The 25,045-nt window shown below is 54.5% G+C and overlaps 1 protein-coding gene across 2 annotated transcripts; it reads right to left on the bottom strand.

Annotated features, from left to right (window-relative positions):
* Window positions 1–1,805: 1,805 nt before the first annotated feature.
* IGF2BP2 (insulin like growth factor 2 mRNA binding protein 2) lies at window positions 1,806–25,045 on the bottom strand. Of its 2 annotated transcripts, XM_051625957.1 has the most exons (17): window positions 24,736–25,045; window positions 24,092–24,152; window positions 15,366–15,414; window positions 15,011–15,062; window positions 14,467–14,530; window positions 13,444–13,716; window positions 9,516–9,650; window positions 8,660–8,782; window positions 7,827–7,962; window positions 7,498–7,626; window positions 6,806–6,829; window positions 5,385–5,453; window positions 5,149–5,265; window positions 3,977–4,051; window positions 3,588–3,719; window positions 3,175–3,288; window positions 1,806–2,382 (listed from the first exon to the last, which is right to left on the bottom strand). In XM_051625957.1, the coding sequence occupies exons 1-17, from the start codon at window positions 24,923–24,925 to the stop codon at window positions 2,287–2,289; spliced, it is 1,839 nt and encodes a 612-aa protein (XP_051481917.1). In that variant the 5' UTR covers window positions 24,926–25,045; the 3' UTR covers window positions 1,806–2,286. The 2 variants fall into 2 exon arrangements, with proteins under 2 accessions (XP_051481917.1, XP_051481916.1); XM_051625956.1 differs by lacking the exon at window positions 6,806–6,829 and having other exon boundaries at window positions 24,736–24,955.

The raw sequence follows: 25,045 nt of genomic DNA, 5'->3' as shown, positions 1-25,045 counted from the left end.
TTCTCTTCTTCTTCACCCCCTTCTTCTTCTTCACCCCCTTCTTCTTCTTCACCCCCTTCTATCTCCTTCTTCTCCCTCTTCTCTTTTTACCCCCTTCTTCTCTTTTTACCCCCTTCTCTTTTTACCCCCTTCTTCACCCCCTTCTTCTCTTTTTACCCCCTTCTTCACCCCCTTCTTCTCTTTTTACCCCCTTCTTCACCCCCTTCTTCTCTTTTTACCCCCTTATCTTTTTACTCCCTTCTTCTCTACCCTCCTTTTCTACCCCACTTCTCCTCTACCCCCCTTCTCCTCTCCTTTTTAAGCCCCCCCCCCTCTTCTTTTTTACCCCCCTCTTCCTTTCCCATTGAACACCACAGCAGAAATAACTGCCCTGGAGCTGGTTCAGAAGTCCCAATATTCAAATGCTTGTGTCACCAGCCCCACCTGCCCACCATCTGGGCTTTGCTAACTACCTGCTGAGAGGCAGCTGCACCAGGGCAACACCTCTCCAAAGCAGCTGGGGAAAAATCATCCTGGCCAAGGCCTGACAACACTGTGGCCCCCTGAAAATAATACTGCCCCCCAAAAATGCCACCCTACCCCCTCCAAATCCACCCCCTTCCCCCAGCAGCAACAACTCCATCCCCCCAGAGGCAGGGAAATGGGATGGCCATGCAGGAACCCACCCCTTCCAACCCCTCAAGCTCAGCTTGGCCATGACCACTGCAAGGCACTTGAAAAGAAAGAACAGAGAGCAAGCTCAGGCTCTTGGTAGCTGGATATATTTCTCTTATTTTCACTTTTTTTGGGGGTGTTTTGTTTCAAAGACATTTTTACCATAGAGGAAAAAACATGGTGGGGCAGCACAGGCCCCAGCCCCCTGCTCCCAGCCCTCCTCTTTGCCCATCACATTTTTTTCACCTCTTCCACTGGGTGGATTTTTCTTCTTTCTACCTTCATTTTTCTAAGTTTTAGCTTTTGTTCTGTGGGGTTTTTTTTTTTAATTTTAAACATTTCTCAAGCTTCCTCCAAAGGACTGGCTCTCAGGGAGCAGGAGACTTACAGCAGAGCTCTGGGGACACCTAGGGTGGGTTTCCTTCTCACTTGGGTTGAGATCATTTTATTCTTCTCTTTTTTTTTTTTTTTTTTTTCTTTTCCAACTCGTTTTTTTATTAAAAAAATAATTTAAAAAAATGCTCCAACTCTTCAGTTTTACAAGGCATACAAAAAAAAATCTCCTCAAAGGGGATCAACAAGCTCAAGGTGCTGAGGTACGAAAACCTGAGGTAGTTTTTGTCTGTGTGTGTGTGTCAGGTTGTTAATTTGTTTTTCATTTTAAAAAAATCATGTTGCTACTGGTTTTAATTTTCCTCTTGTGAATCTGTTTGGTTTTTCTTATTCCAGCCTCCCTTTTTCCCCCCTGTAATCTTTCCCCAAAGCTTCCAGCTCATCCTTTTTCTAAGGGGCTGGTTGGGTTGGGCAGTGATGGAGAGAGAGAGAGAGAGAGAAGGTGACAAGAGGGGACAGGAATAGTTGCAAAGCCCAGTTCTGGGCTCTGTGAAGCAAAGAGGAAAGGGATGTGAAAGGAGAAATTCCTCTTTTAGGACATAATATCCCTTCTGTTGGCTCAGACAGGCACTGCTCTCCTCAAAACCCTTCAGAAATTGCTTTTTAACACTCATTTAATAACTGTTTTCACCCCCACCTGGCAGAACATCTCTACTGTGCATTAGAGAACCAATGGTCTAAGCTCCTCTCATGAAACCTCTAGAAAAGCTGGTTTTGAGTTAAAAACAAACCCACCCCCCCACCCCCAAATCCCGAGCCCTCTGAAATCTAAACAAAAAAGAAAATCATCATATAAAAATACTCTTATAAAACTTAAAAAAAAAACCCCAAACCCGTGTTAGTTTCACGATTGACAGATGAATTCTAAAATGGATGAGTGTGTCTGTTTCCCCCCCCCCCCCAGGGCTGGGTGGGATCATCCTCTGGGATGACATGGGTGCCTTGTAGGAAATGAAGAAGTAATTAAACCCCCCCAACATCCCTTTCACACTCTCTCTCTCTCTCTCTCTCTCTTTCTCTCTCTGCCCATGTTAGCCCAACTAAAGGGATAGTGGTGAGAGGTTGGAAGGGGGAAGCTGGGGGGGGGGGGAGGGAATGGTGGGAGCCCCCTCATCCTTACACCCATCCTTGCAGCCCCCCAAGCTGTGTGTAAGGGGGTCGGGGGGGGGCTGTTCTTTGGTTTGCTGCCCTGTGGGGGCAGCAGGGGTTACATTCATCAGGCAGTACCAGGTGGGAGCCTCACTTGCTGTGCTGCGAGGCCGGGGCTCCCTGAGCGTGTTTCTGCTCCTGCTGCTTCACCTGCTGCACGATTTCCCTGATCTTCCGTTGTGCTGTCTGGGGTGGGGGGGGAACTGGGGGTCAGGGAGGGCACAGGGAGCAACTTGGGGCTCCCCCCCCTCCCCAGACACAACAGCACAAAGCCCATCAAACCCCCCTCCCCCCCCTTTTTTAATTAGGGGGCTCGGCACAGCAGGAATTCGCACCCCAAGTGACGCTCCCCGTGGTGTCCCAAGACACCTTTTGGTTAAATCAAGCCCAGCTTGAAGGGTCATAGAATCAAGAGGATGGTTTGGGTTGGAAGAGACCTTAGAGCACCTTCCAGTGCCTGAAGGGGCTCCAGGAAAGCTGGGGAGGGGCTTGGGACAAGGGCAGGGAGGGAGAGGACAAGGGGGGATGGATGAAAACTGGAAGAGGGAGATTGAGGTGAGACATGAGGAGGGAATTCTGGAGTGTGAGGGTGGTGAGAGCCTGGCCCAGGTTGCCCAGGGAAGCTGTGGCTGCCCCATCCCTGGCAGTGTTGAAGGGCAGGTTGGATAGGGCTTGGAGCAGCCTGGTCTTGAAGGTCCCTTCCAACCCAAACCATGCCATGATTCTATGATTAAAGATCATCCAGATCCAACCCCTGCACGGGCAGGGACACCTCCCACCAGCCCAGGCTGCTCCAAGCCCCATCCAACACTTCCAGGGATGGGGCTATTTTAACCCTATCCAGGGAAAGCTCCCAAAACACCCTCAGTGCATCCTGGGTGTGCAGGAACCAGCAGGATGCTCCTGCACAGCCATGCTTGGTGACGTTCCTAGATGGATGTAACTGGGAATACTGGCCAAGCCATGGCCAAACCTTACCTGACTGGCAAAGAAGTGCCCAATGATTTTCACCACGACCTCCTCGTTCTCATCCGGGGTTTGGTCTCGTGGCACGATGACTTCTGCACTGGTCAAATTCTGCAGCTCATTCACCTGGAGCAACCAACAGAGCCCCAGGGAGGGATGGGTTTGTTGTGCAGGAGCCAAACATGCTCCACTGCTGTTGTCCCCCCCACTGCTGTTGTCCCCCCACAGCCCTGAGCCAGCACACAGCACCAGGCTGCCCAGGGTCACACCACATTCCCCGCCTCAGGACAGTCCCAACCAACCAGCCCCAGCACCAGGACACGAGGCTGGGGTCAAGATGTTGCTGAGACCATTAGGCCACCCTGGGGTGGGCAGGGGTGGGGTGGGTGGTCCCCAGCTCTGCAGCCCCTGGTGTCCCCACCTACCGTCTTGCCACCTTTGCCGATCACGCGGCCGGCGGCGAAGGAAGGCACCTTGATGTGGGCTTCAAGCTTCACTTCTTCTTTCGGGTTAAAGAAGTTCTCCTCTTTCAGCTTCCCAAATATTCGCCCTTGGGCCTGGGGAGGAGACATAAAGGAAGTAAAAAGCGGGTGGGCAGTGGTCCTGGCAAGTGCCCCCCCCAAGTCCCTGAGGGCGATGATGTGCCCCACGGTTGCAGCATCAAAACCTGGTGGTGCTGAGCTTAGAGCTCCCCTGGGAGAGGGGAGACAAAGCCAGGGAGGCAAAGCCAGGCTGGCAGCACCGTGGTGACCGTGGGGATGCTCTCAAGTTGCCCCCTTGGCATCCCACAGCCTCCACCCCCCTCCCAACACACCTTGAACTGAGCCTCAGGTGGCCCCGTGATGATGACCATGCGCTCGCTGGCATCGGGACCCTCTGCCGGGGTGATCTGCAGAGGGGTGAGGGAAGAAGGAGCATGAGTGTGGGCCCTGCTTTGGCAACATCTCCTCTACCTGCCCCAGCAGGTAGGAAGGCTTTGCCAAGTGAGCTGGATCGATGAATCAAGGCCAGCTGTAGGGAGGTCCAACAAGGCCCAACTGCTGGTCCTCCCACTTGGGGTACAACCACCCCACAGAGTGCTCCAGGCTTGGGGAAGAGGGGCTGGAAAGTGCCTGGGGAAAAAGGACCTGGGGGTGTTGGTCAGTGGCAGTTGGGCAAGAGCCAGCATGTGCCCAGGTGACCAAGAAGGCCAAAAGCTTCTTGGCTTGTATCAGCACTGGTGTGGCCAGCAGGAGCAGGGCAGGGATCATCCACCCCCCTGTGCTGGGCATTGGTGAAGGGACACCTCGAATCCTGGGGTCAGTTTTGAGCCCCTCTTGACAAGAAGGACATGGAGGGGCTGGAGTGTGTCCAAGGAAGGGCAAGGGAGCTGGGGAAGGGGCTGGAGCACAAGGAGTGGCTGAGGGAACTGGGGGGGTTCAACCTGGAGAAAAAGGGGCTGAGGAGAGACCTTCTGACTTTCTGCAGCTCCCTGAAAGGAGGGTGGAGCAAAGGGGAGGTCGGTTTCTTCTCCCCAGGAACAAGAGACAGGACAAAAGGAAACGGCCTCAAGTTGTGCCAGGGGAGGTTTAGATGGGATATGAGGAGAAACTTCTTCCCCAAAAGGGCTGTCAGGCCCTGGCCCAGGCTGCCCAGGGCAGGTGGGGAGTCCCCATCCCTGGAGGGGTTTCCAAGCCCTGGAGATGGTGCTGAGGGACATGGGGCAGGGGTGGCCTTGGCAGGGCTGGGGGAACTTAATGATCTTAATGATCTTGATGGGGCTTGATGATCTTAAAGGTCCTTTCCAACCAAAACAGTTCTATGATTCCATGTGAGATGTCCCTCCCACAGGGACAGGGTGATCCCCATCACCACTCAGCAAATGGGTTTCTACTAAGCTGGGGAAGCACAGCTGGTGCCCAAGGCCCTCCTGTTTGCTGCCCCGGGCAGTAGGGAAGGGGAAGCCAAGGCCTGAGGTGCAGGTTGTCCCCAGAGTGTCCTGCTCACCTTGATGGAAGCTCCTGCAAACCGTGCCAGCTGCTTGATGTGCTGCCCCTTCTTGCCGATGATGGCCCCAACCGCCTGCGTCGGGATGAACAAGTTCACAACCTCCTGCTCTGGCACCTGCAGGGGAAGGGAAGGGTGAGACACTCAGAGGACCAGCTTCACCAGGGGGGAGGTGTGGGGGTGACTGTCCCCCCCTGCCACCATCCCCACCCCTGGAAGGGGTGCCAGGGACTCACAGGGTGCTGGTGGGGGAAGGTGCCAGCCTGGGGGGCTCCGTACAGACCCGAGAGATAAGCTGAGGAGCTCTGTGGAGGGAGAGAAAATGAGGGTCAGTGATGTCCCCAACATGCCAGCCCCTCCCCAGCCAACTCTCAGCCCAACGTGGGGGCAATGCCACCACCATCAGCCTGGGGACAAGCCCTCAGCCCCAGGCAGCCCTTCCACAGAGCACCCAAGGGTGCAGCCGGGGTAGATCCCGTGGCTGCAGCGGGGCTGGGAAGGGATGGCAGCTCCCAGTTCCACCAGTCCCTCCCCACTGCTGTTTTCTGCCCGTGTCCTGCCAGTGTTTAAGAGTGGAAAACTGGCCTTCTGGAGGAGCAGCAGCAACCCTGGAAAAGCCAAAACCACGTGGTGACCACCACGGAGAAGGTCAAAGTTTGGTGAGGACTGAGCAAAAAAAGTCTGGCCTGGCTCTGATTTCTGTCATCAACTCCCTTCTCCAGTTCCAACAGAAGAAAAGCAAAGGCTGAAGGAGATGTTCTCCCAAGCCCTGGGCTAGTGACACGGAGAAACCTGAGGGTCTCTCCCTAGCCAGAAGCAAGGGGTACATGGCAGCACCCCAACCCAACTCTTCTGTGTCTCAAATCCAGCAGACATTTCTGCTGGCAGCAGATGCAGCTCTCTTCCCATCTCCCACTCTTTTAAGATGTGGGCAAGAGCAACCAGATGCCACCTGCAAGCCACAGTTACTTGGAAGGAGAAGGCTTGGCTCCCTGCCCACAGCAGACACCCTTCTCCCTCCACCTCCACCCACAGCTCTGAGGTTCTGTGCTCATGCTCCCCATGTCCACCCTCTGTTTCTGGCCAGCTCCACGTCTCCTACACCCACTGAGTCCTCTCCTGCCCAGATGGTCATGGCAGATGGGGGGGACCCCCCACCTTCTGCTGTTCACCATGAGGGTCCGTCCTTGTTCTCCATCCTTGCCAGGTCTCTAGAGCTGCAGGGATGAAGCTACAGCCACCAGGTCCTGCTGAGGACACGGTCAGAAACAACCCCTCTGAGGTGTGAAACACAAAGGACTTGAGGACCTGGGCCAGAGCCAACCTGGTTTCCTTTTCCTTTCCTTTTCCCAGCTCCTTGCTTTATAATAATAATAAAAAAAAAGGTGGCAGAGTCAGCTGCTCCTCTTGGCCTCACCAGGCCAAGAGGCTTGAAAAAGGTCATGCAAAGCTTTGGGGTGAAGGAACCTCCAGGAGACCTGCCCAGCTTCTCTCCATCAAACCACTCAGCACTCCAGCAGAGGTTTCCACGGGGGCAGAGCATCCTCCCTGGGTGGGCTTGGCAGTGCAGGGACAGACAGACAGACAGACCCTCCCTGGTGCCCTGTGGGGCCACCACAGCCCCCCTGGCCCTGTCCACCCCCAGCCCCACACTCACCCTTCTCCTCCGACCGCTCTGCTGCTGCCGGCGGCAGGGAGAGAAAACAGCTGGTTAACCCCAGGAAGAGGAAAACCCTCGAGAGGTGGGATTGGGTGGAGATCAAGTCCCAGCAAGGAAAAACCCTCGGGGTGGCAGGGCAGGGATCAAGGCTGGGGGCACAGGGCAAGGCTGGCGTGGTCCCTGTCACCCCACGGCGATGCCAGTGGGTTCAGGTGGCCACCAAGACCAGAGCCGTGGGGCACAACTGAGTCCACACCATCACAGCCCAGGGGTGGGGTTGGGGTCAGGGCTGAAGACCACCTATGGGGGTTTTTCCATGGGCCCAGCCACCACCAGAGAGCAGCACACCCCTGGGACACGGCCAGTGTCCCTTCAACACGGGTGAAACCAAGCTCCAGCACAACGTGGGGATGCAGCTGATACTCCTGGGGAGCTAAATCCAAGGAGGGACAAGCCATGTTCACCCCTTGTCTTTTCCACTTGGGCTTCTGTGATGAGCATCTTCCCCAAAGAGCCGAGAGCCAGAGCTCTTGCTCAAGGCTGCCCACGAGACAGGAGCCACCTCACGGGGAGATGGCTCCAGTTGCTACAGCATCCACCCAAATCCAAGAGGTTCAGCAGGAGAGCCTGGAGACCACTCTGCCCCCCCAAGAACATGCCCCCTGCACCCCAAAACCTCTTGCACTTACTGGAAACGGGTGGTAGGGGGTGGCTGCCACAGCTCCTCGGGCTCCAGGGGTGGAGGGGAGCATGGACAACCCCGTGGAGAAGATGCCCAAAGCACTGAGGTTCAGTCCTGGGATCAGGTTGCCTTGTTGCTGGGAAAGCAAAGACACGGAGAAACGTGTAAAAGACAAGACTGGGGTTGGGGTTTGGGGCTTCTCCCCACCGTGTGGACACCAGGGGTGAGGGCCAACCCTTGCAGTTCCACATTGTCTCTGTCCCACCCCCCGGATTTTCTTCTGGCCAGCTCAGCAGTGGCTCTGAAGCAGGGCCACCCCAGGGCTGGGCAGCTTACGTTGACGGCCACCACGTCGCTCTCGTAGGCCTCTCTCAGCTTCTTCATGATCTCCACTTCAGCACTGGAACAGGCCTCCGTGCTGCCCTTCACCGTGATGGTCCTCTCGGGGTTATAAAGGGTTAAGTCCTGCAACCTACCCCATGGGGAAACCATCAGCACTTCTCCTCCAGGTCAGGAGAAGAAAGGAGAGCTCAAGGTCCCATCTGAGAGAGTGTGAGGTCACACCTGACACCACCATCCACCTGGGATGAGGAATGTCCACCTGGGACAGGGATCTACTGGGGAGAGTCCAAGGGAGGCTGTGAGGATGATGGAGGGACTGGAACACCTGCCTGATGAGGAAAGGGTGAGGGACCTGGGGCTGTTCAGTCTGGAGAGGAGAAGCCTGAGGGGGATCTAATGAATGTCTATCAATCCATGAGGGCAGCAAGAAGGCAGGACAAGCTCTTGTCACTTGTGCCCTGGGACAGGACAAGGGGCAATGGATTCAAACTGGAGCCCAGGAAGTTCCACCTCAAGATGAGGAAGAACTTCTGTCCTGTGAGGGTGACAGAGCCCTGGGACAGGCTGCCCAGAGAGGCTGTGGAGTCTCCGTCTCTGGAAACTTTCCAGACCTGTCTGGATGCCTTTCTGAGTGACCTGCCCTGGTTTGGGTCCTGCTCTGGCAGGGGGGTTGGACTGGATGATCTTCAGAGGTCCCTTCCAACCCCTGACAGGCTGTGATTCTGTGGGATGGGAAATGGGAAGGACCCAACTGCTGTTTCCTGGCTCCAGCTCTGCCCGTATCGTGTTGGATGGAGGAGGGTGGCTTGGAGGCCACCAGGACTTACGGGGAGATGGTGATCTTGGTGCCCGTGTCCTGCTCGATCTTCTTGAGGTTGCGGCCTTCCTTGCCAATCAACCTCCCCACCAGGCTGTTGTGTGCCAGGATTTTCAAGGGAATCTCTTCTGCACTAAAAGGGATTGAAAAAAATAACATCTACGGGTCCACCTGGCCAGGAAACCCACTTCCAACAACAGGCACTACTGATGTGGTGGAAGGAGCAGAAGAACCACCACTGTTTCCCACAGCTGTATCTCCTCAGCTTCTGGGGAACAGCAACTCAGGGACTTCCCAAGCCCAACCACCTGTATGTCACGAGGTTTTGTTCTCCATGGTTTGCCTACGTGTTCTCTGGGCCCATCTGAGCTTCTGGTCTTGACTGCATCATCAACCACAACGTGGAGATGTTATTAAGCTGTAAGTTATTAACTGACCCCATGACTCTGTCCAGAAACTTGGAATGCCAGCAGTTCCCTCAGGGGGCAGGGGGTGACAGAAGAAGGCTTCTTCTCCACTGATGGTGGAGAAGGGCATGCAGTGGTAGGACAAGGGGCAATGGTCTCAAGGTGAAGGAGGGGAAGACTTAGACTGGACATTAAGAAGAAAATCTGTCCTGTGAGGGTGGTGAGAGCCTGGCCCAGGTTGCCCAGGGAAGCTGTGGCTGCCCCATCCCTGGCAGTGTTGAAGGGCAGGTTGGATGGGGCTTGGAGCAGCCTGGGCTGGTGGGAGGTGTCCCTGCCCATGGCTGGCTCCCAGACCCTGGGACTGGATGGTCTCGAAGGTCCCTTCCCACCCAACAATGCACGGATTCCATGGCTGGACTTCCCTCCCACCACACCTGCCCGTTCCGCTGGGACACTTACGACTTGGTTTCCTCAGCCTCCTTCTGCATGATGTCCAGGATCATCCTGCAGGCTTCAGAGCAGCCCTCTGGAGAGGCATGGATGGTGATGGGCTTCTCGGCAGCGCCGGCGTTCTCCTTCCGATGGATGTCAACCCTAGGGAGAAACAACCAGCAGAGAGGAGGAGCCCCCTGAGATGCAGCTGGTGTCCCACGAAGGCTTCTCCAGAGCTCGGGAGCTTCCTCTTCCCAGAAAAGCTCCTTCAACACCTGCTCAAGCTTTGGGGTGAAGCTGGGTCTCACTGATGTGTGTCCACCATCACCTGGTGTCACGCAAGCCCAGGCAGTGTTCCACTTCTGTTGGCTTTGCTCAGGTTTGAGCTACCTCCACCTTTGTGACCTGAGGTCTGCCTGGGAGCTGAGGGACATCAAGCAACGTGGCACGATGCATCAAGAGGGGCCAGAACCTCAACTGGACCAAGCCCTGAGCAACCTGCTCCGTCACCTCTTGACACCAGTCCCGCTTGGGAGCAGGAGGCCAGATCTGAGATCTCCAGAGGGTCTCTTCCAACCTCAGCCTCTCTCTCTCTGCACAACACCCAAGGCTGTCCAGCGACCAGCGTGTCCTTCAGGACAGGGACACCACTTACCCACAGCAGCACTTTGTCACCACACGGAGACACGCGTCAGCCACCCTGCTTGTACTCACGCCCTCCCTGCACCAGCAGGGACCTTGCTCTACCTCCTCTGGTCCTCCCCTCAGCTCATGGTGGGGAGGAGGAGACACGTGCCTCCAGCTCGCTCCTCACCACTCAACCTGGCCAAGGCCCTGAGAGAGAGGGAGAGAGGACAGCAGGGTAGGAGACTCCAGCAGGTCAACCCACGCTCCTTGAAGCACAACCTCTCCATCTTCTCCATGCCAGTCCATGCACTCTTCCCACTGGAGGATGATGCCAGGCAGCCATCCTGCCATTGGCCACCACCTTGGGGTCCCTGTCACTGCTGCAGCCAGAGCTGGGCTGGCCCAGATCTCCTGAGGAAGGTGCAGTGGTGACTGCTCAGCCACCCAGTGCATGCCACCAGTGCTCAGCTCCACGTCTCTGTTTTTATTGGTAAGAGGTCTCCATCCTGACCAGGGTCATTCATGGGTGCTGCTGGGCACGCACGGCCAAGGGTTGTGGTGAAGAGTCACCCCCAACCAGCACCACATTTGGATGCTGCAGGGTCACGGTGGCTTTGGACAGGTCAACTCTTCCAGGAGCTCATGAAACCAGTGCAGAGGAGCAAGGACACTTCATCTACAGGCAGAGGGGGAGCAGCCAGGTGGACCTTCCCTGTGGAGAAGGAAGAGCCTGACACCAACAGCTTCAAAGGGGACCCCAGGATGGTTTCATCTGCACACCAAAGAGGGAATGAAGAGAGTTTGATCTCCTCTGCGGGCTACATCTCTCCAGATCTCCCATGGCTTCAGCTCGAGCTGCTCAGGCAGGAGACAGGCCCTCCTTGGAGTGGGCAAAGAGGTGCTGGAGACACCAGCACCACCAGGTTCTCCCTTCCCCTTGGTTATGTCTACAGCACACAGGGACCCAGCTGCGTGCCATGACACCCTCTAAGGTGCTCCCAGCTGTGGAGCTCCAGCAGGTTGACTTGGAGGACACGTTCCTTCAGAGGCAGCACCAACATGCACAGGGACATCCACTGCCAGCCCCTCCACCAGGGAGACAGCAAAGGCATCACCAGGTGCCACCAGAGGTGATGACAGGCCCGTGGGGCAGGTGGCAGGGCCACAGGTGGGCAGGATGGATGCATCCAAGTGATGAGTATCCTGGAGAAGTCCAGGAGAGGGACACGGGCCATGTTTCTGGGTGACCTCCAGCCCATTCCACACCTGGATGTGCAGGGACAAGCTCAACTCGCAGAGAGGGAAGATGGGGCTCCAGGAAGGGGCTGCTGCCTTCAGGCATGTCCTGCCCTGAAGTGCTGGAGGGTGGAGAAGGGCTCTGGACTTGCCAGGACATCCCAGTCCTGCTGCTGCACAGCTCCAGTCCAACAGGAGGATGGGGAAGGGGACTCTCAACCCTCTCACCCCATCTGCAGCTGCCTGGGACCTCAGGGTGCTGTGCAGACAGGGGCAACAAGGGCAGCTGACAACTGAGGTGGCACAGGGATGGGTCAGGTTTGCTCATGGTGCAGCAGGAAAAAGCCTCCAGGAGACCTTAGAGGAGCTGGGAAGGCTCCTAAGAGAGGTGGCCAGGAGGGACAACCCTCTCAAGGGGAAGGGCAGGGTCTGCATGTAGGGTTATCCTGGTCCTGTGGCTGCTGGGCAGCAACGGTCCTCTCTCCTCATCCGACTGCAAGGGATTGTAGAAGGTCTTCTGGTGGGGTGGGCTCTTGATCCGGGCTCCTCTTCAGCCAAGGAAGGTGGCTCAGCCTGGAGTAAGTTTTCTTCCCTGGAGCACAGAAGCATCCCTGGGCATCATTGTGTGTGTGGAGACAAGAGCTGAAGTCCTAGGTGACTCTGGGACCTGACGTCGCTCTGGGGGGGAGCAGGGACCAGCCAACAGGGTGCCAACAGCACCCCTGTCCCCTTGTCCCCAGCACACCAGTGGGTCAAGGTGGCCTGAGGAAGCACAGAGCTGCAAGCTGACACCCCCAAACTGAAGGCAATGGTCTTTCTGCAGCTGCCTGGGTGGCACAAGGTCTCCCCTAGATCAAGGCTGGAGCAGAGGTGGTGGCCCATCCATGGCACGTGGCCTCCTCAGGCAGGCCAGGAGAGCTGAGAGCATGGAACACAGGTCTTGGGGCCAGGCACCAGGAGCCAACCCACAGGGAGAGACAGCCTGGCAGCAGGAACTGCCCCAGACAGCAGAGCTGGGCCTCAGGGTGAGAAGAAACAGCAGCCAAGCACCTCCCACCTTCCTCACCAGGCTCAGGGCTTAGCAAAGAACAACCTTCCAGTCTTGTTTGGCAAAGACACGGCTACACCCTCTGCTCATCACACAAGGGGACTCACCTGGAGAAGAAGGGCCAACCAGGACCAGCTCACAGCTACTAGGTGGCCACGTTCTAGGGCTAGAAAGGCTGGAAGAGCACCTCTCCCTACGTGCCTGCCCCCTTTCCCGTACAAACCTCTTCCTGCAAGCCCCACGTTGGGCTCCGGAGCGGCAGATCCCGCCACCTCCTGCTCAAGAGGCCACTCTGTGACCCAACAATTTGCCTCTAAAAGCTTCTCTGAGAACTAGGACGCCCTGGAGGATGTTCTGGTACAGGAGTCCTACGTCCCGTGGGATCACCAGGATTCAGGATGATGAGCATGGGAGAAGACAGCTTTGGGTTAAACACAAACAGATCTGGGCAAGGAATAAACCATGCAAGGAAAACCAATGCAGAAAATCAAGAGGTGAAATCAATGAGAACGTTGGCAAGAGAAAACATGGAAAACGTTGGCAAGAAATGTCCCCTCCCTTGTTTTTTTTTGGGGTGGCTTTCAAGTTTCTTCAAAAATAAAAGGTGAGGGAAAGCCCACCCCTCTCCAGGCACTGCTCCCCACCGTGCCCTTCCCCCCTACAACAGCTCCAGCCTACGTGGGGCACAGCAGGATGGGCAAATCCCAAAGGGAAAGACCACAGGATCCCCCTTCAGCACCTTCCCCCCTTTTCCTGAAGCCTCCTCCCCCAGCCATCCTTGTGATCCAGCTTTGGAAACCCAGTCCTGACCTGTTTGGACACACATCCCCCTCTCCTTCCACACCCAGACCCCAGCAGAATTGGTTTAGGAACTGGGGTTGGTTTCCACCTCTCACCATCCCACCCCCCCAAAAAAAAAAAAAAAGGCTGCACCCCAAGAAAACAGCACTGGCTGGCACTTGAAAGCCCCAAGTGGGTGGAAGAACCCATGCCTGGCATCTACACCACCCTAGGGAAGAAAATGAAACCATTGGAGGTACTTACTTGGACTGGGTTTGCTTAGTAAGGTTCTTTATGGTCAAGCCCTCCTTTCCTATGATCGCACCAACAAACTGGGTGGGCACCAGCATCCGCAGTGGGAACTCGAGGTGTTTGGGCTGTGAGGAGCCCCCCGGGGAGGAGCCCCGCTCCCTGGAGGTGTGTCCCCTGCGGTGGGATCGCTGGGGGGGCGGAGGGGAGCTCACCTCTTCATCCGGGATGTAGGAAACCTTGAAGGAACAGTTCTCAAACTGCTGGCCGCTCAGCTTCTCCACCGCTCTGCAGGGGAGAGGAGGAGGGTGGCGAGGGAGCTCCTCAGGGGTGGGAGAGACCTGCAGAACTTCCCCTCGCCAGCCCTGCGCCTTCCCCTCTTCCATCCCCAGGCTGGAGAAGGTGGACACAGGAAGCCAGAGCCTCCCCCCTACCCCCCAGTTTGCCCGTGCACCCCTCATAGGGTGGTGGGAACTGTGTCTCCTCCCAGGTGGGTGATGCCGGAGGTGGCAGACCAGCTTGAGGTGAGACAGCAGCTCGGGGATCTGCCACTTCAGCCAGGGGAAAGTGCTGGCCAGAAGGTGCCACACAGCCTGGAAACGCTCAGGAGGGCTTTTAGGACATGGAAAAGTGGTGAGAGCCTGGCCCAGGTTGCCCAGGGAAGCTGTGGCTGCCCCATCCCTGGCAGTGTTGAAGGGCAGGTTGGATGGGGCTTGGAGCAACCTGGGCTGGTGGGAGGTGTCCCTGCCCATGCAGGGGGTTGGGTCTGGATGATCTTGAAGGTCCCTTCCAACCCAACCCAGGCTGTGACTCTATGACATGAACACCAAAACCTGCCTGCTGGATCCTGAGAAGATCCACGGACAGCTCTGAGGGCACTTGGCGCTCGCACTGTGAGAGCTTAGCAACAGCCCCGGGAGGCTTAGGGAGAAGACAAGGAGCTGCCTGGAAAACCGGCTGAGGGAAAATACCTGGGATTCCTTGGGAAAAGCTGAGGCAGCCTGAAAATACGGACAAAACGAAACCAAACCCACTCACACTTTTGCTTCTTCTTTACTTGCGTACGTGACGTTGACAACGGCTGTTTCTGTGTCGGTGTTGACTGGGGGAGAAGCAAGAGAAGGAGCCTCAGAGCAGGGCAGGAGAGACCCCGGTGCCCTGAAGCTCGTGGGGACAGTTGGGAGGGCAGTGCCCGTCCCCTGGGGACACCCCCAGCCCCACACCAGGTGCCCGTGTAGCCCAGCAGGAGGAAAATGGGGCTGGGCTGGCACAGGAGCTGAGGTGCCAAGGCTGGATCCTGGATCCTGCCACCCCCAGCGAGGAGGGTGGATGGGTGGTGGGACATCCCTGCTCTACCAGCAGACCCCAAACACTGCTTGTGGGGACAGGGAGTTTGCATGTGCCAGGAGAAGCCCTGGGGATGGAGGATTGATGGCCACCACCACGGAGGTGTCTCCACAGGGAAAACCATTTTAGCCCAGTACCTGTGACTGGAGAAACCAGTTTACACCCCATTGGGTTTTCTCTGGGCAGCACTGGGGGCTTTTGCACTGACAGGGACCACCACGGTGGACCACCTTACCTTGCTCTACATTCTCCACTGTCCCATACTGAGCTAACAGGCCATCCAGCACCTGGGGGAGAGAGCAGCAAGGTGAGGTGGGCAGGAGAGGCTGCTTCACCCCCAGACACCCCAACAAGAGCCACTGTCACCCAACTGCTCAGATGCCTTCACCCACGTCCCATGACCCTAACGATGCCCCGTGGCTGTGGGACCCACCAGCAGGTGGGAGATGGAGCCCAGTTCACACTCCACCTCCCTCCTGGGGCGACTGGGGAGGTTGAGAGCGGTCAGGAGTGACCCTCAGCACAGCTCGGCCCAGCTGCTGGAGCAGGAGGTGAACTTCAGGATGGTTTCAGGACTGTCCCCTTCTTACCTCCCACTGCAGGTGGGGCGGGATGTTTCGGATCTGGATCTTCCTGCTCCTGCAATGACAAAGCCCTGGGTTAGGGTCTGGAGGGACAGGGGCTGGTGGGAGCTGCCAGAGCATCCTGCTTCCCTCTGCTTTCCATGGGGAAAGCCACTGCTTCCAGCCCTGCCCTGGTCACCTCCCACCAGGCCTGAAGCCATCTCCAAACGCTCCCTCCAGTGCCAGTTGCTGGGTTTCCAAAGAAACCTCCTGCAATGAAGCCTCTGCAGAGTTGCGGACACAGGCACGTCCAGGAGCCATCAACACACACCCCTGCCCACACTGGGTGGCACCACTTGTCACCCAACCACTGGCTGGGAGAGCAGCTTCAGACACTGGCAAGGCAGGGAGCAAGATTCACTCCATCCCATCCAACTCTACCCTGTCCTACCCCAGCTCGTTCCATTTTATCCCAGCCCTTCCCATCCACTCCATCCTACCCCAGCCCTTCCCATCCACTCCATCCTACCCCATCTCCTCCACTCCATCCTACCCCAGCCCTTCCCATCCACTCCATCCTACACCATCCCCTCCACTCCATCCTATCCCAGCCCTTCTCATCCACTCCATCCTATCCCAGCCCTTCTCATCCACTCCATCCTATCCCAGCCCATCCCATCCACTCCATTCTATCCCAGTCCTTCCCTTCCCAGCAAACCCCAGCAAATCTCCAACCATCAGCACCTTCATGTGCTTCCAAGCTGGCCAGGGAGGAGCCCTTATCAGCTCCAAGAGCCTAACTGAGGCCCAGGACAGGCATCTCCCTGCTGGCAGAGAGACCCAGACACACTTCCCAGGTACTTCCACCCCCAAACCAGAACTGGTGGCACCTTCACCTGCCTCATCCCAAGATGCCACCACTCAGCCACAAGCCAACCCATTGCTACAGCCATCCTCCTCCCCCAGCCTGGGAAGTCTCTGAGCCCAGGGTGCTGCAGGCTGGACCACAGAGCAGCTTTACCCTGTCACCAAAGCCCAGCAGCCCAGGGGACACTTTGAAGCAGCTCATCCCAGTGAAACCAGCACAATGGCCGTGGTCACCTCACCACGGTGTCAGCAGTAGCTTTAGAAGAGCCTCTGCCTTGAGGTGAATCACACCAGGGCCATCATCTCCCTGCCTCTTCATCAAGGGAGCCCTGGGCCCCGGAGATGCTGTCTCATCCCCCTGTGCTCTCCACCTTCCAAAACACCCAAAGAGAAGGACCACAGCAAAGTGCCAGGTCACCCCACTGCTCAGCAGGACACTACAGCCTATTCCCACTCCCAGAGTTCAGCTGAGCTGGTGCAGAGCATCTAAAGATCCCCAAAATGGGGCTCCAAGCTTCACACCTACCACCTGGCAGGGTCTCCAGCAGCTCATTATCACCACTCAGCACTTAAAATGTTATTCATAGAATGGTAAAGGTTGGAAGGGACCTTCAAGATCATCCAGCTCCAACCCCCCTGCATGGGCAGGGACACCTCCCACCAGCCCAGGCTGCTCCAAGCCCCATCCAACCTGCCCTTCAACACTGCCAGGGATGGGGCAGCCACCACCTCCCTGGGCAACCTGTTCCTAGTGCCCACTGGATGTATTTTTCCTACTGGGTGTATTTTTTTATAGCTCCTGTCATTCCCCACCTGGCTGCAGCTGTGCTGGACCACACGTGGTCACCACTGCTGGAGTGATGGTTGTACCATCCAGAGGCATGGAGGTGTCATTCCCAGGGTTGGGACACAGACTGGACATGGTCCCCATGGGACAGAGCAGCAGAGCTCAAGGCCACCCTCCTCCAACACCACTCCCAGGAAGAGTTTGGGGTAGAAAAACCTCTTTGTTTATATTTCCCTCATGCACACACACACACACACCTCCTGGCACGGGACCTCATGGTGAAGGCCACTCTTCACCCAACCTGTTTTGCAGCAGGCTGGTAGGGATTAAAAAAAACCCCACAAACAATAATGATTGATGATAACCACCAACTACAGGCCTGGAGTCTGAAAAAAAACACACAGTGCAAGCAGCCCTGCCACAAGGAGCTGCCCTCAGATAACACAGGAGCTGTGTATTTCTCCACCACCCCCCAGCTCTTCCCCACCTGCACCTTCTTGGTGCCCAGCCCAGATGGAAATTCCTGGTGGGGACCAAGCATCAGCCTCAAGCACTGAAGAAACCAGATTTACAGAAGTCCAACTGCCTTTTAGCCTTGCAAAGTTCAAGCCAGTATGTTCCTGCATGCTAGCAGCTACTCCAGCTTGAGGAGGAAACATCTCCTCCATCCCAGAGCTGGGTTTTGGGAACAACCAGCATCACGGGAGGATGAAGGAGCTGGCTGGCTCATCAGGTGAGGCTGTAAAATGGGTCAATGAAATAATCTATGATGGAGCCAAACTCTAACTCATGCATCAGGTGGAGAGAAACCCTGAGATCCATGTCACAACCTGGCAGGAAAAGGGGATGGAAAACCCAGGGCCAGTGTCACGGGGTGATGGCCACAAACAAGAGGCTCCCCAGCCCGTGTGCTGCACTGGCTGGAATCAAGCAATCAGCCAGAAGCAGCCTTAAAGCTTGTGATTTGTTGCCCAGAATCAAGTGGCTTGGGGTGGGGGTTTTTATGGCACATCCCTGCACTCCCCAGCAGCAGCAGTGACCCAGCTTCACGGCTGCCCCTCTCAGGGAACGAACAGGCAGCAGCCCCAAAATCCAGGGACACGCAGGAAGAAGAATGAAGATGAGACAAAGCTGTGACATGAAAACCAGCTCCTAGAGCCCCCTGCCCAGCCTCCACCCACCCTCCCTGCATCTGCCCATCCTTCCCCTGTCCACGGGGCTGCAGCTCCAGGGACCATCCCCACCATCCCCACGTTCCTCCAGCTCCGGGATCCCGCACCTTCCCCCTCCGCCTCCTCTCCCACCAGTGAACCAGAACCTCCAGTCCACCCAGCTTCCATACAAGCCTTGCACCTGGGTGGCTTCACCACTCTTTGCCCTTACAAATGAATGTTTTCCTTCTAGTCAAGCTCTGTCATATCTTACCATCATAAAGCCATAAAAGATTTGATCACCTTCCACCTCTGAGGGCAAACACCGTCCAGCAGCTCCCAATAAAAACCAGTTTTCAAGAGAACTAGGGGAAAAAAACCTCAAGAGGGGAAAGGTGCTGGGAATCAACCACCTCCCCAGCAGCCCTGCCTGCTTCAGGAAATATTTGTCCCAGGCAAGAAAACATCTACCAAAAAATCAAGCTCATCATCAGGTAGGGACCAAACTCAGCCCCAGTCCCACTGGAATTCTTCAGAGACAGAAACAGGCACAGTTCCCCAGGGAGGCAAGTAAGAAACTTGCCTAAGGAAGAAAACACCTGTTGGGTTTGCCACTCTTGATTGTGATATTTCAATTTTTTTTCAGTCAGTTGGGGTCATCCCTGACAAGTTTTGCTCTGGCTCAACCCAACCCAGCCAGGGATCTTAAGGAGCAACGGCCCCGGATAAGCATTAAAGAGCTGCCCCAGTTTCAACCAGTTGCCAAGATGCATCTGCTCCAGTTCCCCTCCCAGCCTGGGGGGGGGTTTTGCCTGGACACTCTTAAGGAATGAAAAATCCCTTCATGTTAAAGCCCCGTCCTGGTCTGCAGGGTGAACAACCTGCCCTGGGATGGAGGTTGGAATGGGGGGGGGGGGGGCAGGGGGAGGTTGGAATGTGATTGATACTGTCCTGGAATTAACAGGGGGGATGAATGGGAAACAATGTCCCATCTGTCACAGCTTTGCAGGATTAATGGGGGGGGGAGAGGGGGGGGGAAAAAGAGGGGGGGGAATAAAAAGAAAGAGGGGGGGGGAAATAAAAAGAAAGGGGGGGGGGAAATAAAAAGAAAGAGGGGGGAAACATAGAAAGAAAGAGGGGGGAAACATAGAAAGAAAGAGGGGGGAAACATAAAAAGAAAGAGGGGGGGATAAAAAGAAAGAGGGGGGGATAAAAAGAAAGAGGGGGGGATAAAAAGAAAGAGGGGGGGATAAAAAGAAAGAGGGGGGGAAATAAAAAGAAAGAGGGGGGAAAAATAAAAAGAAAGAGGGGGGAAAAATAAAAAGAAAGAGGGGGGAAAAATAAAAAGAAAGAGGGGGGAAAAATAAAAAGAAAGAGGGGGGAAAAATAAAAAGAAAGAGGGGGGAATAAAAAGAAAGAGGGGGGAAAATAAAAAGAAAGAGGGGGGAAAATAAAAAGAAAGAGGGGGGGAAATAAAAAGAAAGGGGGGGGGAAATAAAAAGAAAGGGGGGGGGAAATAAAAAGAAAGAGGGGGGGAAAATAAAAAGAAAGAGGGGGGAAATAAAAAGAAAGGGGGGGGAAATAAAAAGAAAGAGGGGGGGAAAATAAAAAGAAAGAGGGGGGGGAAATAAAAAGAAAGAGGGGGGGAAAATAAAAAGAAAGAGGGGGGAAATAAAAAGAAAGGGGGGGGAAATAAAAAGAAAGAGGGGGGAAATAAAAAGAAAGAGGGGGGAAAAATAAAAAGAAAGAGGGGGGAAATAAAAAGAAAGAGGGGGGGAAATAAAAAGAAAGAGGGGGGGAAATAAAAAGAAAGAGGGGGGAAATAAAAAGAAAGAGGGGGGAAATAAAAAGAAAGAGGGGGGAAATAAAAAGAAAGAGGGGGGGAAATAAAAAGAAAGAGGGGGGGAAAATAAAAAGAAAGAGGGGGGGAAAAATAAAAAGAAAGAGGGGGGAAAAATAAAAAGAAAGAGGGGGGAAATAAAAAGAAAGAGGGGGGAATAAAAAGAAAGAGGGGGGAATAAAAAGAAAGAGGGGGGAATAAAAAGAAAGAGGGGGGGAAATAAAAAGAAAGAGGGGGGGAAATAAAAAGAAAGAGGGGGGGAAATAAAAAGAAAGGGGGGGGGAAATAAAAAGAAAGAGGGGGGGAAATAAAAAGAAAGAGGGGGGGAAATAAAAAGAAAGAGGGGGGGAAATAAAAAGAAAGAGGGGGGGAAATAAAAAGAAAGAGGGGGGGAAATAAAAAGAAAGAGGGGGGGAAATAAAAAGAAAGAGGGGGGAATAAAAAGAAAGAGGGAAGAATAAAAAGAAAGGGGGGAATAAAAAGAAAGAGGGGGAGAAATAAAAAGAAAGGGGGGGAAATAAAAAGAAAAAAAAGGGAAAAAAAAGAAAGGGGGGGAAAGAGAAAGAGGGGGGGGGGGTAAGGAAAAAGAGAAAAAAAAAGAGGGGGTAGGAAGAAGAGGGGGTAGGATGAAGGGGAAACCCAAGCCCAATGCAGGACCAGAGCTTTCTTTTTTACATAAATAAAATACATAGAAAGTATCATTATAGATACAATATCATTTATATATACATGAAAGACTCTAAACACTTTAAACACTGCAAGGTGCATTATTAATTTATATCAGTATAAAAGCCACCAAAAAGTAGGGAATACATATATTCTCAACCTGGAGAGAGCAGCCCCACTTCCACCACTCTGAAATCCATTTTAAATCCAGTGTCACCCAGGAAATACAGGGAAAACCTCCAGTCAGTTTTCATTCTCCTGGTGAAGCCAAGCAAAACAAACCCTCCCCATGCTGCAGCCAGTGAAAAATCTCTTCTTGCTCTTCAGGTTTCTCTAATACATATATAATTTTTTTTTTAAATTAGAGCTATTATTATGTGGGTGTTTATAGATGCATGTGCAGTGAGGTGCTGGTGGCTTTTCCTGGCAAAGCAACTGGTTTTGCACAAGGATTTCCACTCCCCTAATTAAGCACCTCACTGATGATCAGCAATTAAGAATAAGGAAAGAAAAGGTGGGGAGACAAAACAGCCTGGACATTTATTCCAAGCCTCAACGTCACCCACATTTTGGGTTTAAAAAACGAGGGGGTGGGGGGAAAAAAAAAGAGAAAAAGCCAAAACACGTGGAAAGGAGAATTTAATTTAATAAGAAAGGAAACTTATTTAAGGGCAATTCCTTTTGAAATAGGAGAAAATCCTGCAGCTCCCATCAAATCACCCCCAGCAAAGCTGCATTTCATTGCCACCCCTCCAGCAACTGCTGCCTGGGGCAAAACCACCCAAGTTTTGCTATTTAATAAACCAGTAACAATGATTATTAGCATTATTATTATTTTTAATATTAGACAGACTTGCAGCTCAAGCTGTTCAGATGTCCCTCATGCTCTTACTCCTCACAGCTGGAAATCACAGCAGGAATTAAAAAGGCACCTGGGAACCTGAAAACATCACTGGTTTGGTGACATTAAATGGGGCTTGACTACATCCCTGCTACTTATTAAACTCATCGCTCCTACCCAATCCCTTGTATCAAAGTCAGCATTGGGGTGGTTGGGTTTTACTATTTAAGTTTTTATTTATGTCCTTCTCTGCCTTTAGCAGGATTTTCCAAGATTTCAGAGCTCTACAACCTATTTACAAGATGCTGATGCTCACTGCCAGGCTCTGGATAAAAAAAATACCCTTGAAGCAGAATTCTTGCCTCACCCTGCTTTAAGCAAAGCATTCTCTGCACCTGTTGAACTTAAAAATCAACTTAAAATTTAAAAATGGTGATAAAAAAAAAAAAAAACAGGGTGATTTTTTTTTCTTTCTTCTTTTAATTCTCCAAGACACAACGTAGCAAAAAAAAAACACAACTCAAACAATCGAGATGCTGTTGGATCCTTCCTATAGGAGCCCAAATCATTGGCCTGGCAGCAGCAGGAGTGATTTTTTAACTCCTCAGAGGACTGAGGATCCTTCCCAACATCATCCCATTTAATTCCTGCCTTCACAGAAACAGAAACAACCCCCTGGCAGCAGCTCGAGGAAATCCCTTCCCTGCCTACAGCAGCGAGATGTCGGAGGGGTTTTCCAAGCCCTTTTCTCACCAAACCCTATTTTTAAGTGTATAAATGCACCAGTAAAAACGTATTTATGCTAGATTTGGTTACAAAAATCAAGCTCTCCAGGTGAAAGCAGGTGTGGAGCATCAGCACCTCCTGGTTCCCACCCCCAGCGACGCAGAAACACCAGGGACAAGAGCTGAGAAGGGCTCAGGTTGCCCCCCAAAAAAAACCCCAACAAAACACAAATTCCTATCAACAAACAGAGGATTTTACCCATTTGAGCCCCCCCGAGATCCGAGTGCCTCGACTGCAACCATAAAAATGGGATTTTCTACCAATTTAAGGGGGTTGGGAGGACACAACACGACCACAACGCGACCAGACGAGGCTCCGTTCCCGCCAAAAACCACGTTCTAAAAGCAAAATCTATCACTTTCTGAGGTAAAGACAACACCCCCCCTACAGGTATATTCATATAAAGGAGAACACACCTCTTTTTAGTTGTGAAAATAATAAATCAGCCTAAATTAGATCTCAATAACCTGAGGAAACCTGGGAGCCGAGCCGGAATCGAAGGTTTGGGAGCCAGACGAGCAAAACCAACAAACCCAACAACAAATTGATGCAAAAGAAACAGGCATTTTTTTTTTTTTTTTCCCCCTCTGGAGTTTAAAAGCCTTTTCGTTCCTTTGTAAAACTCAGACAGAAAGGCAGCAGGGCCCCCCCAAGCCTGGCAGAGAATTGTTTACATCCCCCTCCATCCACGTTAAAGGTCGAGTCCCAGCTCCGCGCCGCCTTCCCAATTTCTGGCTCGGGGAAAGTCAGGGGGCAGGGCAGATGTTTGGCTGCTTAAATATCAATTTGCTGCAGACGTGCTGGGACAGCATCCCTGCTGGGATTGCTTCGGTGGGCTTTTATCATTTTTTGTGCTTGGTTTTTTTGGAAGACTTCTCAAGGTAGGAGAGCATGGGATTCCCTGCCGAAGACGAAATCCCGCTCGGGCACACGTGATGCTGGGCATGATGCTGTTTCCCCCCATCGTGCCTCAATTACACAACAGCATTAACTCCCCCCTCCCCTATTAATTTCAAAATTAAGGCTCCAACAGCCAAACTTTCCCAAGCCAAGCAGCAACAAATGACCCAGAGGGACCATCCCACGGGGTCGGTAGGTGGGTTGGGTTGTTTTCCAACCCCCGGCGCAGGGACCTGTTCTCCCGACACCGGTTTGGGGGGGGCTAAAATAAATCGGGGAGGGGGCAACCGTGGGTCTGGGTGGCCTGGAGGGAACACGAGGGTCCCCACGGCCGGCGAGGGGTGACAGAAACACGAGGGTGCGCTTCGACGCCACGACCGAGACAAAACGCCTCGTAGGTTCGGGATCCTCCGGCAGCACGAAAAAATAAAAGAACCGCTCGGGAAGAGCAAAAAACCGCCCAATTGCTTCTTAAAAAACAACCACCGGAGGCCCCGCTCCTCTGGGCGACCTCCCCATGGAAACCCCAGGAGAAAATGAGGGGGGGGAGGGAAGAAATTTAAAAAAAAAGGGGCTTTTTCTCCCCTTCCCGCCCCCTCAGAGCCGTTTGTTTTCCGCCCGCACGGCGAGGAGCTGGGCCCCTCAGCCCCAAAGAGGAGCAGAACCGAGCCCACCGTCGGGACCCCCTCTTTTCCACCCTTCCCTGGACCCCCCCAGGGCCGGAGCTCCTCACCCCCGCCTCCTTTTTTTTTTTTTTTTTCCGGAACGAAAGTAAAACCCAGCGGGGCTCCCTCCTCACCCCCCCCCCCCCCCCGTCCAAATAAACGCACATCCCAACAACACCGCCTTCCCCACAGCTGGGGGTGACAACATCAAGGAGGGGTGGTGGTGGTGGTTGGGGTTGGGGGGTCTTACCTGAGCTTTTTAGGCACGGAATAATCCACCTCCATCACTTTGCCGTGCAGCTCCACTTTCCCTGCGGAGACCGCGGGGCGCTCAGCATCACCCCCCGGGGGCAGCCCACCTTCTGCAAACCCCTCCATCCACCCCACCGCCTTTCCCCCCCCCCCACCCCCCTATAACACCTACCACCGGGTCTCCCGACCCCCCCCAAGCTTCCCCATCCCCTCCCAAACCCTCCCTCCCCCCCCAGCCGCCCCTTCGCCCGCCCTTTGCTCCGCGCCCCCGAGGAGTTGGGGTCGGGCACCTCGTAAAATGGTCCCCGAAAGGCAGCGGGTGCCGGGGGGGGGGTAGGGGGGTTCGCTCCCGGCCCGCTCGCCTCTTAATAAAATCGAAGAAAAAAATCAGCGAAAAATACCCGAGGTTGGAAGGAGCCGCGGGAAGGAGCCCAAAGGAGGAGGAGGAGGAGGAGGAAGGGGGGGAATGATGTGGGAACGACCGGCGGGGATGCCCGGGAAGGGAGGACAGAGGGATATGGGGGAGCCCCGGGGGGCGAGGGGGGTGCGTGTGTGGTGGGGGGGGGGGTGGGCAGGGTGAGGTTGGTTTGGGTTTTTTTTTTGGGGGGGGGGATACGAGGGGGTGTGAAGCGCTCGTCTTACCCGAGAAGGTCTCGATAGCCCGGATGGCCCAGTTTTGGTCCGGGTAATCCACAAAGGCGTAGCCGGACTTGAGCAGGACCTGGCCGGCCAGGGGCAGCTGCTTCTCCCCAAAAAGCTGCTTCAGCTCGTCGGCCGTGGCGGCGGGGCTGAGGTTACCGATGTACAGCTTGTTCATCCTCCGTGGCTTCATGGGGGGAGCCGCGCGCGCGTGTGTGTGTGTGTGTGTCCCTACACCCCACACACACACACACTCACCCCCCCAAAAAAAAAACAAACCCCGGGCTCCTCCCCACCCAAAGCGGCCGGTAAA

This window comes from Apus apus, chromosome 8 (assembly GCF_020740795.1).
Source record: "Apus apus isolate bApuApu2 chromosome 8, bApuApu2.pri.cur, whole genome shotgun sequence".
Taxonomy (NCBI): Eukaryota; Metazoa; Chordata; class Aves; order Apodiformes; family Apodidae; genus Apus; species Apus apus.
Note: the sequence above shows the minus strand (reverse complement) of the source record. Positions and strands in the feature narration are given on the sequence as shown.